General features: G+C 36.6%; 3 protein-coding genes across 3 annotated transcripts; 2 read left to right on the top strand and 1 right to left on the bottom strand.

The window, feature by feature from the left end:
• Window positions 1-1,824: 1,824 nt before the first annotated feature.
• On the top strand, window positions 1,825-7,661 carry LOC120015229 (glutamyl-tRNA(Gln) amidotransferase subunit B, chloroplastic/mitochondrial). Its single transcript, XM_038867537.1, has 9 exons — window positions 1,825-2,046; window positions 2,795-3,475; window positions 3,727-3,936; window positions 4,267-4,407; window positions 4,515-4,718; window positions 5,186-5,383; window positions 6,122-6,190; window positions 6,872-6,988; window positions 7,109-7,661. The coding sequence occupies exons 2-9, from the start codon at window positions 2,846-2,848 to the stop codon at window positions 7,187-7,189; spliced, it is 1,650 nt and encodes a 549-aa protein (XP_038723465.1). The 5' UTR covers window positions 1,825-2,046; window positions 2,795-2,845; the 3' UTR covers window positions 7,190-7,661.
• Window positions 7,662-7,781: 120 nt separating this feature from the next.
• On the top strand, window positions 7,782-8,551 carry LOC120014223. The gene is made up of 2 exons (XM_038866141.1): window positions 7,782-8,009; window positions 8,299-8,551. Exons 1-2 carry the CDS (start codon window positions 7,833-7,835, stop codon window positions 8,491-8,493), a joined length of 372 nt encoding a protein of 123 aa, XP_038722069.1. The 5' UTR covers window positions 7,782-7,832; the 3' UTR covers window positions 8,494-8,551.
• A 203-nt stretch (window positions 8,552-8,754) lies between these two features.
• LOC120015230 lies at window positions 8,755-11,840 on the bottom strand. Its single transcript, XM_038867538.1, has 7 exons — window positions 11,410-11,840; window positions 11,134-11,203; window positions 10,847-10,902; window positions 10,583-10,658; window positions 10,429-10,465; window positions 9,508-9,622; window positions 8,755-9,203 (listed from the first exon to the last, which is right to left on the bottom strand). The coding sequence occupies exons 1-7, from the start codon at window positions 11,691-11,693 to the stop codon at window positions 8,963-8,965; spliced, it is 879 nt and encodes a 292-aa protein (XP_038723466.1). The 5' UTR covers window positions 11,694-11,840; the 3' UTR covers window positions 8,755-8,962.
• Between the last annotated feature and the right edge of the window lie 1,876 nt (window positions 11,841-13,716).

The raw sequence follows: 13,716 nt of genomic DNA on the forward strand, positions 1-13,716 counted from the left end.
TACACAGATGCTATGAGTAGACAATGTGTTCGTTCAGAGCTTCATATGCAATTGAGAAACATATGGAACAAAATTACTCAGAATATAGATGTACTCACCTGTCAAAAGTGGTATGAAATGTTCACCAACAAAACCTCTCTTCAGACTTCCGATAACAAAGATCACAAATAACTCAGAACCCGAACCCGATCTCGATCAGGCTTTTCGAGCTCTATAGAACAAGTTTTGATAGAAATGTTCAAGTGCAGATAAGATGATGAGAAATAGGGTGTTGGGAGGAAAGCCGTTAGGAGGGTTATGTGTATTCTGGTATTGTGAGTGGAAGAAAGGATATTTCAACTATAGGGGTATTTGGGTCCAAAAAAAGCCAAAGTAGGTCATTTATGCGGTTTATAAAAAAGTCGATCATTTCTCCAGTTTGACTTTTTGAGAAGGTCATTTTTACAAAATTCCCCTAATACAAGAATGAATACTTATAACCTAGGAAGGAAAAGACCCTTTTATAATAAGTCAGCATATTAGAATGTTGAATAGGACACCAACAAAATTATCCCAATGCTTTTTTCCCTTAGAAAGGTTTTAATGAGGCATATTCTTTGTGTACGTGGTCATCCATTCAAGGGGAAGTGTTCAGTGGCAGACCTAGGAATTGAAATCACTAGAGGCACAAAATGAGACGGGTGTCCTGGTGCCCCCGAAATTTTTTTGATTCTTTATATAATCGATTTATGAATATAAAAACACATTAATAATAGCTTAAAGAAAAAGAAAAATATTGTAATTATCACAATTATTCTCTACGAAACGCGCTATTACAAGTTTACAATATCATTAGTAATAGTTCCAAGCAATTCCTTTTCTATATAACATACAAGACAGTCATTCAAAAATTGATTACTCATTCGGTTGCGCAAATCTTTCTTGACAATATTCATTCTAGAAAAACATCCTTCAATACTTGTTGTTGCTATAGGCAAAATCAATGCTAATTTTAGAAGTCGATACACCAAAGAATAAAAAATATTGAGAGGATTTGAGGGGCTTTGCAGGTGGGCTAGACAAATGACAAGGTAACTTTAGGGCCTAGGATTTATGAGGGTTAGGTTGGGTCAAAATTAGTTAATGGGCTGGGTGGAAATTAATGGACTAGGGGCTTCATTTTTTTTGATCAGGAGCTTTAGGGTTAACTTCACATGGATTTATAGTATAATTAGTGAAAAAAAATTTAAAATTGACTGGGGGCCCGTGCCCCCAGTGCCATAAGCCTCTGTCCACCACTGGGAGTGTTTTGAAACATTTATATGTGAACGACCCACATGAAAAAATTGAATACCAAATTTATTTGTGAATGTCCCACAACGGCTGCATTAAAAGGCAATAAAATCATTTTGTATATAAATACATGTAATGGTAATTTGTAGAGAAGGTAAAGGTGCTAACGAAGTATCTTTACAATTATTCTTCTATATGAAAATTTTAAATTAAGTAACTTCCATATTTATTTAAATTTATAACATTAAAAAAAATTAAATATTTATATTTATATTTATATTTTGATCGTTTTTATAAATCCTATTGTATATCTTTTTTATCCGAAACAAAAATTAAATTCAATATGAAAAAAAAAAAGATAATTCTAAACTATTAGATATAAATTCAAAATTTTATATATCTCTCCTTTGATGTTAATTTGATTTCTATTTGGGAGAAAAGATATGTTGTTCAAATTGTAAATTAGATCAAAACAAGATAATAATTTTTTTAGAAAAAAAATATATATTAAAAAAATGAAGGGTTTTGAATAAATGAAGGATGTAGTTTGGTTGATGCGATTAAGAGCCGATAACGGCTAAGCAAGCATCTGTGGTGGTTCGCAAACACACGCTTCCCTTCTCTCTCTTTCTCCCCGACTCTAGCCTCTCCAGCACTCACAACTCACTCGCATGAACACTCCCCAGGCCTACCTCTCCGCCATCACTTACTCCGTCCGGCATCCCTGAGCTATTCCTCTGCGCGATTTTGCTCTTTTTGCCCTCCACAACCAAGGTATGTCTATCAACTCTCCTAATTTATGCTTCGTACATCATTAGGAGGCACTGTCCCGGCCTTTTGAAATTCAATGTCTGCATAACCATTCTTTATGGTTGGAATTCTACGTATGTGTATATGAATAAGTTTAAAAATGCATATATGTTTACATATGTAAGGTATTTTACTTCTGAAATTTTGAAATCCCCTTCGCTTCATTACCTGTGACATGCAAGTGTGAGTTGCAATTGAAATGTTTTTACATTTTAAGAACCTGTTTTTGTGGGTGCACCTTAATAGATTTTGGGATGGAATGGGAATTGAAGCTAAATGGCCGTATGACTTTTTTGTATATTCTCAAACTGTAGATGTACATTAGATTTTCTCCTTCAAACTGTTGTTCGTGTCGTGTGTAACTGTCGCAATCATTGTTGTTTTAATCCGCAAATATTTCACTCATTTTTTTCTGGCACCTAAAGAGATAAGAAAGTGAAAGGATTTCGCTATATAAAGGTTTGCCGCTCATAATTTCACTTCCTCTTTTGTGGGCAATTCACAGAATACACCAGTTATTTGATTTCCCTTTATTATCAAGTTTTAAGATTGGAGATATAAGCAGGGTGTTCTGTATTTCATTCAATTAGTATCAAATTTGACTTATAGTTTTAATCCTTAGGTGAGCTCTTTCTTTGTTTCAATGTTCTTGATTAAGCAGTATCCTTTTCCCCTTTTTTGCTCTCCCGTAATGGCTGTTGATATTTTGCAGAGACAACTGTTGCACTGTCGTTATTTGAATTGAAGGGGAATAATCAATAACATGGCTCTTACATTGTTTAGAAGCATTCAGAGCCACTCTTTGTTTCCTAGCACAATTTTGTTATTTGCTAGAAGAAATGGCATATTCTATTGTACCATGAAAAGTACAGAAGCCCCAACAGCCAAGCAAGAAAGACCCCCATCCGCTCAAATTAAAGTATCGACACAGATGCGGGCAAAAACCATTGATAAATTCATGAAAGACTATGAGGCAATCATTGGCATAGAAACCCATGTCCAGCTCTCCACCATCACCAAGGCATTTTGTGGTTGCCCTTACAACTATGGGGCTCAACCCAATACAACCATTTGCCCAGTTTGCATGGGATTGCCCGGTGCTTTGCCAGTTTTGAACTCTAAAGTCATTGACTTTGCGGTGAAATTAGGACTTGCACTCAATTGCAAGCTGTCCTCGAAGTCAAAGTTTGATCGGAAACAGTACTTTTACCCAGACCTTCCAAAGGGATACCAAATCTCTCAATTTGATGTCCCAATTGCAACTGCTGGTTACATCGACTTGGATCTCCCTGTGGAGTTTGGTGGGGGGCATAGGAGATTTGGTATTACCAGGGTTCACATGGAAGAGGATGCCGGGAAGCTACTTCATTCAAATAATGGCACTTACTCAGAGGAAAGTGCTTTTCTTTCTTTAACTTTGGTTTTTTTCCCTAATTCCGTAACTTTGTCTGTCTTTAGACATCGTTATATAGATTTCTTTGAATGTGGTGTTGTTACTTGTAATTGTATATGGCCACTCTAATTTCACAATGGAGCTGCTTTATGCCATCCTGCAGTTCTTACAAAGTGGTTACAAGGAGATGAAGGATTGGTGAATAGAACTTCTATCTCATTCTCTTTGACACTGTTGTTTACATTATGCAGGTTGATCTGAATAGAGCAGGGGTGCCCTTGCTTGAGATTGTTTCTGAACCTGACATGAGAACAGGCATTGAAGCTGCAGAATATGCAGCGGAAATACAGAGGTTGGTTCGTTTTTTAGGAGTGAGTAATGGAAACATGCAAGAAGGTTCACTTCGTTGTGATGTGAATATCTCAATTCGACCAATTGGGCAGCTAGAGTTCGGTACCAAGGTATTTAAGGTCTTCTTTACTTGTTTTTAGTAAGCTGTTGCAAGAAATTACTTATTCGGTTGTTATATCTGGTGTAAATCAACAAAACCACACCCTAGGTGAGCAGATTTACAAAGAAAAGAAATGAGTTGGGGTAAACAGCTGATAGGTGTTTGCTGACAGTTTTACAATTTGAGAATGTGTTGATGTTTAGTAATCATGACTATATATGTGTATGTGAATCATGATTGAAGCAATATTCCATTGTGTAAAATCATACATGCGTATTAGCTAGTTGGAAGATTATGTTTAATTAATGCATTTGACATCAGCTGCTGATTGTGCTTGCAGGTTGAGATAAAGAATTTAAACTCATTCTCATCAATTAACAGGGCTATTGACTTTGAGATTTCAAGGCAGGCAGTGCTTCACAGCCAGGGCCAGGGAGATCAAATTGTACAAGAAACCCGTCTTTGGGAAGAAGGAGCTCAGGTTGTAGCCACTTAATGGTTTCTCTTTCTTTGCAACAAGTAAAACATATATCATTTATCAGTCACTTCATGATGCTCATATTTTGTTTCACCCTTTCTCTGTCTTAGAAAACAGTTACAATGAGGAAAAAGGAGGGGCTTGCAGATTATCGTTACTTCCCAGAACCAGATCTCCCAGAGGTTATTCTCACTGAAGAATTTGTTGATACTATTCGTAACTCTTTGCCGGAACTACCCGAAATGAAGCGCCGAAGGTATGAGAAGATGGGCCTAAGCATGCAGGATGTTCTTTTTCTGGCAAACGACACAAATGTAAGCTCTTATTGTGTTTCTAAACAGCTGGGTGGTTTAATTGCTGGAATGAAATTCTCATTTAATATGTCATAATATGAATTATTAAAAGCAGAGAGAAGTTTATTCAGGATTTGAACTTTAGTTGAGAGTTGAGACAATGATGAATAGCAGAATAGGAAGTTATCAACCCCCCAAAATTACTCCAAACATAAGAACTCATAAGGAGATAAATTGTTATTTTTTAATGTTCCCTGAACATTTAAAATCTCTTTAGCTAGCTTGAAAAGCTCAGGAGATGCCTTTAAATTTGAGTAATATATACTTTGCTATCTAAGTTTAACGTTAGTTCAGCTTTTGACAGACTGACACGAATATTTAATTTTCACTGCCTCTTTGAACTCATGTTTATTGGATGATGATATTTATTCAGTAACTATATCTAAGTTGAAATTATCTAAATGCACTTTTTCCAAATGACTGTCTAGGTTGCAGACTTTTTTGATGCAACTATTGTAAGGGGTGCTGATGTGAAGCAGGCAGCAAACTGGATCATGGGTGATATTGCTGCCTACATGAAAAATGAAAAGATTTCTATAGATGAGATCAAACTTACTCCTGAAGAGCTAGCTGTGCTAATAGCTACCATCAAAGGCGGTACTATTAGCGGGAAAATTGGGAAAGAGGTAAAAGTTTGTTTCTGTTATAGTCTGCTTGTTTCTTTTTTGTGCTACTGTAGTTGGAGTCATTATATACAAGATACTAAAAAAACAAGCACAGGAGTGCATAAAAGTCGTGAATAGAAGTTATAAGAAATGACATAGACTCTGCCGGGTTAATAGTTATTGTAGCTTGAAATCGCAACGGCATAGAGCAATTCATGTGATGAAACAAACTGAATTGCTTGGGATAAAGGCCTTGATAATCATTGTCTGAGTAAATGAGAGCAGTAGACTGCTTTCCTCCTTGGTGTGTTGAAAAAATTTTCCCGAAGGTCCTGGTGTCGAAGTTTTGCTGACATTTTTCACTGTTAGATTGTTAAATCCTCCCAGTGAGTAGATATGAAACAAGATATATTTTGAATATTAGGCATGTGGCAGCATGTTAGCAAAAGAATACGAAAACAAACAAACATTCACTGTTTAGCGTTGTTATAATTGTTTTAAAATTATTTTTGTAATTAATGAGAGGCAATTTACTACCTTCACAGTATTAAGCTGCTTACCAAAGGAATTAAGTAGGGCACTGAACATTATGGTGGTAGTTTTAGTGGGGTGGGTTATCGGTTGGTCTTGTCCCTGGCAGTTTTGGTAAGCTTCTGCTGCTGACTATGACTGGACAAAACGTTAAAAAAGTGAAACACTTGAGTAGTTTTTTTTTCTTTGACATTTTGTTTCTAAAGATTTCCACTACTTTATTGGCAGATACTGTTTGAGCTAATAGCCAGAGGTGGAACCGTCAAGCAACTGATCAAAGAAAAAGATCTGGTTCAGGTAAGTCATCCAATTTGTTGCATGAATTTTTTGTAAAATAAGTACCTAAGTTTCAATTACCAAGCTATTACATCTAAGTTTCAATTACCTGAATTTACCTATAGTGTGGAATGAGTATATGAGATGCTTACTGTCGAGATAATAATTCCAAATTACAAACTTTTGAGCCGGATATTTATAAACCGTACATGGTATTTGACAATGAAACGTAGGTGCTTCAACGGGGGGAAAAGCATAAAATAGAAGCTACATGCATGAAAATGTGAAATTTGCCGGACATTGACTAAAATGTGTGGAAAAGATATTTTAAATGATATTGACGTGCATGAGCTGTTACGGGAATTAATATAATGCTATTGTGAATTATGGGCCGTTAAAGTAATGTGCTTGATGCTTAAGCTTGATTTTGGCTTTTATGGTTCATGAACAACTCCAATTGGGATTTCCCCCTGAGGCCAAGGTTTTGACAAGACAAACGTCTCATTTGTTTAAATATTTTTACTAGTGCTCAAAAAGTTCTCAAGTGGGAGGTTGGTGGTAGTTTCTGTAGTGGTGCTGATATGGCAGTGATAAGATATTAATTAGTTTGCCAAGACATATCTTATGGTGATATTTGATCATTGTACACAATAACTGTATTAAATAATCTGATGTTTGGTGCTCACTTCTTAAAAATAACAGATAGTTGATCCTAATGAGGTTGAGAAAATGGTCGATAAGGTGCTTGCGGAGAATCCCAAGCAATTGGAACAGTATCGTGGGGGCAAAACTAAACTGCAAGGTTATTTTGCTGGACAGGTACGAAGTGTTTTGCACATTTGGATTAAGCCTTTCCCTTGTATTTTTTTTTCTTCCCCTGATGTTATTTAGATCGTTTGGTGCTTATGAGAGAATTCCCACCTTCATAACCTAATGCAGGTAATGAAAGTGTCAAAAGGAAAGGCAAACCCTGGGCTTCTTAACAAGATCTTGTTAGAGAAATTGAATGCCAAAAGTTGAATTGTTCTCCGTGCCTATCTAAGTTGAATTCTTCTCTGTATCTATCTTCCCCAATCAACCTATGATTCACGACAGTTCCATCGTCAGATCTGATTTGTATTTGGAAATTACTTACTGATAAATGAAGAGTAAGTGATCAGATTCATGGCCATTCTGATCCTGATGGTGCACTGAGGTTGAAACCGTTGCACACAACCTTGGTGACCATGGCAGTCTGAAGAGTTCTGCTGGTGAATGTATTCATGCGTTTTCAGTCTGACATATTATTGCTAGAACCCTTTAATCTGCTCCTACAAATGTTTGACAGAATCATCTTGTTTAAACTACAATAATGATATGATAATTTACCCAAGAGTGATAAATTTTGTATTTCTTGTTTGACTGTAGTGATTAACAATTTGCAGTGATGGGGTGGATACTGAGGTTGTGACCTCATATTTTAATAAATTACGCAATGCGGTTTGGGTCTGGACATTCAACTTCTTCTGGGATTTTCATCTCATCTCTAGCAATTCTTACAGTTGTTTTTCAACTGTTTTTCACACTTCCAGTTGATTTTCAATTTATGCATTCTATATCATAGTCCTTGGTGGGTGACTTTTGGCTGTGGTGGCCGTTGATGGTCTAAGCCATAGATGTACCAATGGAAGGTGGGAAGCCGCCGGCAAGGAAGGTAATGGTGGCGGCAGACCCTACACGGGAGTCAGCCAGAGCGCTGCAATATGCACTCTCTCATGTTGTGGTAGAACATGATGATCTTCTCTTCCAACTCCACAGACACGTCCTCGGATGGTGGTGGAGGTGGCAGCGAGGTAGATTTTCTTGAAGAAATGAAGAATATATGCCAGTTTGCTCAGCCTAAAATATGTTTTGAGTGTAGAGAGGATGATAGTTGAAGGCAGGGACAAACCTAATCTCATTCTTGAGAAAAGCAAGTCAGTTGTAATTGATGATCTTATTATATTATAGGGCAGCGAAGGAGTTTCTCTTCGGCAATTCTAGGGTTAGAAAGTTGTACTCATAATAACAAGACATTCATAACAAGAAGAAAAGAAGAAATATTGTGAATTTGAAAACATATAGAGAAAATTAACTTAATTTCCTAACCCTTAATTGTGTTTGTATCTGTGATAAATTGCAGAAACCGGTCTGGAGGATCTATTAGAGGAACAAAGGCTATAGACACAGCAGAGTATCTCATTGAGAACAGCAAATGCACCTGTGTTGGAGTGCAGAAGAAGGGCCAAAATGCAGGTCATCTTCTCAACACAAAGGCACAAAACAATTTCTGGCTCCTGGCTTGAGTAAGTGCTTCATAATAATCTCTGAATTCCATAGGCTCTAAAAGGTTACATGACTGATCTCTTTGTCAGGAAGAAAGATACATAACAATTTCACATGTTAAGTTGGCTTTTCAGCACATCACCAGGTCTAGGGAACTTTTGATTAATTTCCTTATGTATGGCTGGCTCTCTTCACTTTAATGCATAAATGTAAATATATGGAGCCATTTATTTCCACAACCAACAAATATGAAGGGGAGATAGAAGTAGACACTTTTTTCATTTGTTATCACAATTTTTTTTTTTTATTTCAGAGATTCAAATAATTCAGACAAAGGAACAATTTGAAAACAAAATTGATCAGTATATGTATGCATGCAGCGGGCTTTTGCATACTCCCTTGAATTCTGAATGGAAGGAAAATAGTGGGGAAAATAACCTGCAGCGCCTTAGCCATGGGCATCGGTAGCTTTAAGTAGATCTGTGAAACTCAAAGTTCATCATGCATAGGTTGCCCTATTGGAACCTCAACATTTGGAACTGCATTCTCAATAACCTGAGCAAAATCTATACCATTTTGCCTAGCTATGCGTCCAATATCTGCTTGTCCAGAAATTCTAGCATTTATTGCAGCAGTTACCTTCCTTTGCAGGGTTAACAGCCCAATTCGCTTTGAGACAACATAAAGAACAGCGCAAGAGAACAAGAAAAATCCAATTGCAAGAATCACCCTGTTTAGAGAAAAGTTGAGATGAATTAGTTTGAACAAGTATAATGATAAAAAGGTAAACTCCTCTTGTGCACAAGGTTCCCGTAGTGGACAATGTCTAGGACATGCTGGATGTATACAAACCTTACCTTCACATAATATGTGGAGAGAGGCTGTTTCCAAGAATTGAACATGTGATCTCTAGGTTGCACCCCAGCAACTCTACCACTGGGCCACATGTTTACTTGTTTTGACTTTTGAACAAGTATAATATCAATATTAAAATATAAATAGAGAAATAAATAGAACAACTTGTCCCATCTAACCTATCAATAACATCCTGACGGTTCATCGTGGAAAGCAGGTTTCGAGTTCGCATTAACAGTGAGCGATGCCCCTTATATTCAGTTTCAGCCTTTCTTAGTACACCTGTTGATTCCTCTACAATTCCACAATAAATAGAGTTAATATAAGCTCTTCCCATAACTATTTTGGAAAACTGACGGAACACAGTCAATCAAGTATCTATACAAAAGTATCAAGTGGTAAAATCATTAAAAAATAAGAATGCAGCTAGATGCTCATGGGGCCACCAATTCAGCAGTAGTAAGCAGCTAAAAGAATAAGCATAATGTATCAGAGATACAACGGATCATGTGGCATTGTATACTAGCCTGGTTCACCGGATGTTCTTCAGGGTAGAGAATGTCAAAAAAATTTCTCAATGTCAATCAACTTAAAATGGAAGTTTTTAAAAGTGCAATCCTGATGCAAGTAACGTGCTCAATGACTAGAACCCATCCCCCGCCACCCAAATTTTTCCTTTTATTCAACTAGGCTCCAATGGGTTCCAGCCCTCGAGCATCAATGGTTGTATCATATACTTCAAAGTTGAAACTCAATGATAAGGCAAGAATTCAAGACATATACCAATCTACATCAACAGATTCACAACAAAGTACAACCCAGATGAATTCACTTAAGGCCAACACAAGTTTTAGTTTACCAGACCATGAATAGTAATATAGAATAGATAGCCCAGTTTCATATCGCCTTGATTCCTTACATCTAATGCCTTTCCCTTATCTTCCATTGAAGGGGTATTCACATGGAACTCCTAAATGAAACCTTAACTGTAATATATAGAGTGCACAAAATTGAGCTGGAAAAAGGATTGGAGCCACACCAATGCTACTATGATTGAACAGTAAATACCTTGATCTGATTTAGGAACTAAAATGACCTACCGAATGTCGTAAGTGTGCTTGCACTTCTTTCCACCTCCTGTTTGGCACATAAAGATACAACAAGATTGGCCCCGAATTAGCATCTTCCAGGATCTATACATAAATACCAGGAAAAGGACTGGGAGATGGACAAATAGAGGACAAAGCTACAGACCTGAACCATTAGTTGGCGAGTACGGCGAAGACTCTCCGTTATGCTCTCTGCAGCAGATGTCATTCCAGCTTTTGTCCTGCAACAGTGTAATCAATTATTCGCAATCCAATCATAGATATGAAACCATGAAATAGGATAATACTCTATCAATATCTACAATTACGAAAATACAACGGAAAAGGAAAAAAGAAGAACATCTGTGGAGAACAGGATGTATTATCAATCACTAAATTTCTTCAGAAGTAACAGTGTAAGGTTACGTACTGCAAGTTGCGTCTTCTAATCGTAGACTCTTCTCCCCCACCAAGAAGTTGTTCCCTCTACATTAGAACTCCAATTTAGGTTAAAAATTTTCAGAAGCATTTATTAATAAGTAATTCTATAGTCTTTAAGAAGCAAGCAAGACTCAAACAAAGGATCATAAAGTCATTTCATATATTTTATACTAAACATATATCAAAAGTAGTGTTTATCATCAAAGAGTATGCTGCATGAAACCAATATGACAAAGATATGGAGATTAGTAAATTAGCATGAAACAAAGTGGATACCTCTTTCTGAGCAGCTTTCCTCATGTTATCCTTTGCTTGCAAATTGGCATTTCTTAAATTGAATCGCAAACTAATGGCAAGAATTACAAATAAAACAAGTGTTACCAAGGAGCATGATCTAACAAAAAAAAAGTCTTATTAGAGTTCCAATTTATACAACCTCCACCCTTCTCAGAATTTTCTTCAAAAGATAAGGTGGAACTCACAAGAATTAGAAAATAAAAAAATGAAAAAAGTATCATCATCATCATCATTATTATTATTATCATTCGATACCTCTGGCATTGGGTCTTCCACGACTCAAGCATCGATTGAGCCGACTGCACATCTTGATCGGTGGGTAATTGCGGTGCAAGAAGATCGAGCTTGAATTGTAAGGACTGAAGCACAGCCAAACCATCATGTGCGAGTCCATTCAATCTAGGCAGAGAATTCTTCTCCTGTTCAGCTTCCCTCGATTTCCCAAACCCCTCGATCGCCCTTATGTGGTCTAGGGTTTTTACATATGCCTCGTCCCATTCTTTCTTCACCAGCTCCACTGCCTCCACCACTTTGTCCATACTTTTCAACCCGGTAGATTTCAATGCATCAACATCACCAATTATCGATGTAGAGATCCAAACATGCGTTCGTCACGGAGATCAAAAGATGTAGCCACAGAGAGACCAACAGAGCTTCCACTAACGACTTGAAGGAAAACAAAATGAAAAAAAAAAATGTTTCCGTTACTTTCTTATCTTTATAAATTTTAGATACTAAAATTATATTTAACAGGATATTACATAAGCAGACCACTAAAGTTTTTTCTGATACCTAAATACCCCTTTTTTATAAACATACATAAATACCCCTTTTATGTAGGGGTGTCCAATCAATTTTCGGTTTGATTTTTAACCATAATTAAAATGTCTGAATTGATTCGGTTATGATATTTTATAATCTATAACCGGACCATATATGTTCGAATTATCAAACCGAAATAACCATATTTTTCGGATTGATTTTCGGTTTTACCTAAAAATACAACGTATATCAGTTTCGCATTTGAGCAATATCTGCAAAACCTCTAGTGAAAGCAGAGGTTATCTGTATATAGCATAAACAGAATAACAGCCAAAAAATATTATTTTGATCATGGAACATCTACTGATCAAGAAACAGTACTAATATGAAGTGCGGGATTTATTGAATGATATATAGGTGTTGCTACTTGAGTGTGTTGCAGAAAGAACAAAATAAATAACAGCCCAAAAATATTATTGATCATGGAACTTCTACTGAAGCAAGAAGTGGAGGAATCAACAGTTTTTTTTCAAACTCTGAAACCAAAAAATGAAGAAAATATTAAGCAGACAAGATCGTAAACAGATTGTCATTCTTTAGTCGGAGTTGACTGCGGCTACGATGAACAGAGCTGATTGGAGAGTCGTTGGCGGAGAGCGGAGACTGGAGGTGGAGTCGTGCTGTGTGAAGTGGAGACTGGTCGTGTACTCGTGCTGTGCGAATGTGAAGTCTGTGAAGGTAGCAAAGTGCAAACTGCTTGCTGAGAACTGGGTGGGTAGGGTTTTTGAAAAGGCAATTGCATGTTTGCCCCTAAACCTTCAATTAACAAAAAAAAAGTTGTCCTTATCGTAATTTCGCAACCAACGATTTTTCACCAAACCGTGCGGTTCACGGGTTGTCTGTTTTCAAGAGTTAACTCACGAGTTTTGACGGGCCAATGTTCGAACGGTCTGATTATATGAAACGACCCGCGGGAACCCCCGATTCACGGGTGTCACGATTCAACCGGCAAGCCGGTTTGAGTTTGAAAACTATGGTTCGGATGCCAGATCGACGGAGGGAACTCAAGGAAGGGACAACAGCAGCAGCGAGTCAGAGAGAATTTGAGAAGAAACCATATGGACGGAGGGAAGGTTCGTATACTCGTAGACTATGTACTTGTGAGAATTAGGCCTAGACTATCTGGATTGGTTGGGCCTAAACCCAAGTATTTGGACATAGCCTTAAGTTTTTAGTTTTTTCAGTCATATTTGAAATATAATTTGAAAAAAAATCATAATCGAAAAAAATATTCAAAAATTTATTAAAATTATAATCTATTCGAAATATTGAAAAAGCTAAATTCAAAAACTGAATAACCCCAATTTGGATTGACTCCTCAATTGCGGATCGGTTTATGGACGCCCTTACTTTTGGACTAAACAAACATTTTGTATTTGAATCCTTTATAATAGTAATGATATGGCACATGGCTGTTCGCTTTATTAGACTTATCATTTTAAGATCAAAGAATCCCTTTTACTTCATACAAGGGCTCAAAAAAGTCATTAATTTCACATCTAACACGACTTTTACACATCATATATATTTTCTGAAAATAAAATCATGTTGTATATTTTTTGGCACGATGTGGAAGGGCTTGTTTGGCCTGAAATTATATAGGACTTATTTGAAGTTTTTTTTTAAAAAAAATAATATAAGGGTTTTACAATACTTATCCTTTTATTATATAGTAATTATAAGTTTTTCGTAATTAGGTATCAAAAATTAAAAGAAGAACACACCAAAAAGAAAAAGAAA

This window comes from Tripterygium wilfordii, chromosome 14 (assembly GCF_013401445.1).
Source record: "Tripterygium wilfordii isolate XIE 37 chromosome 14, ASM1340144v1, whole genome shotgun sequence".
Taxonomy (NCBI): domain Eukaryota; kingdom Viridiplantae; phylum Streptophyta; class Magnoliopsida; order Celastrales; family Celastraceae; genus Tripterygium; species Tripterygium wilfordii.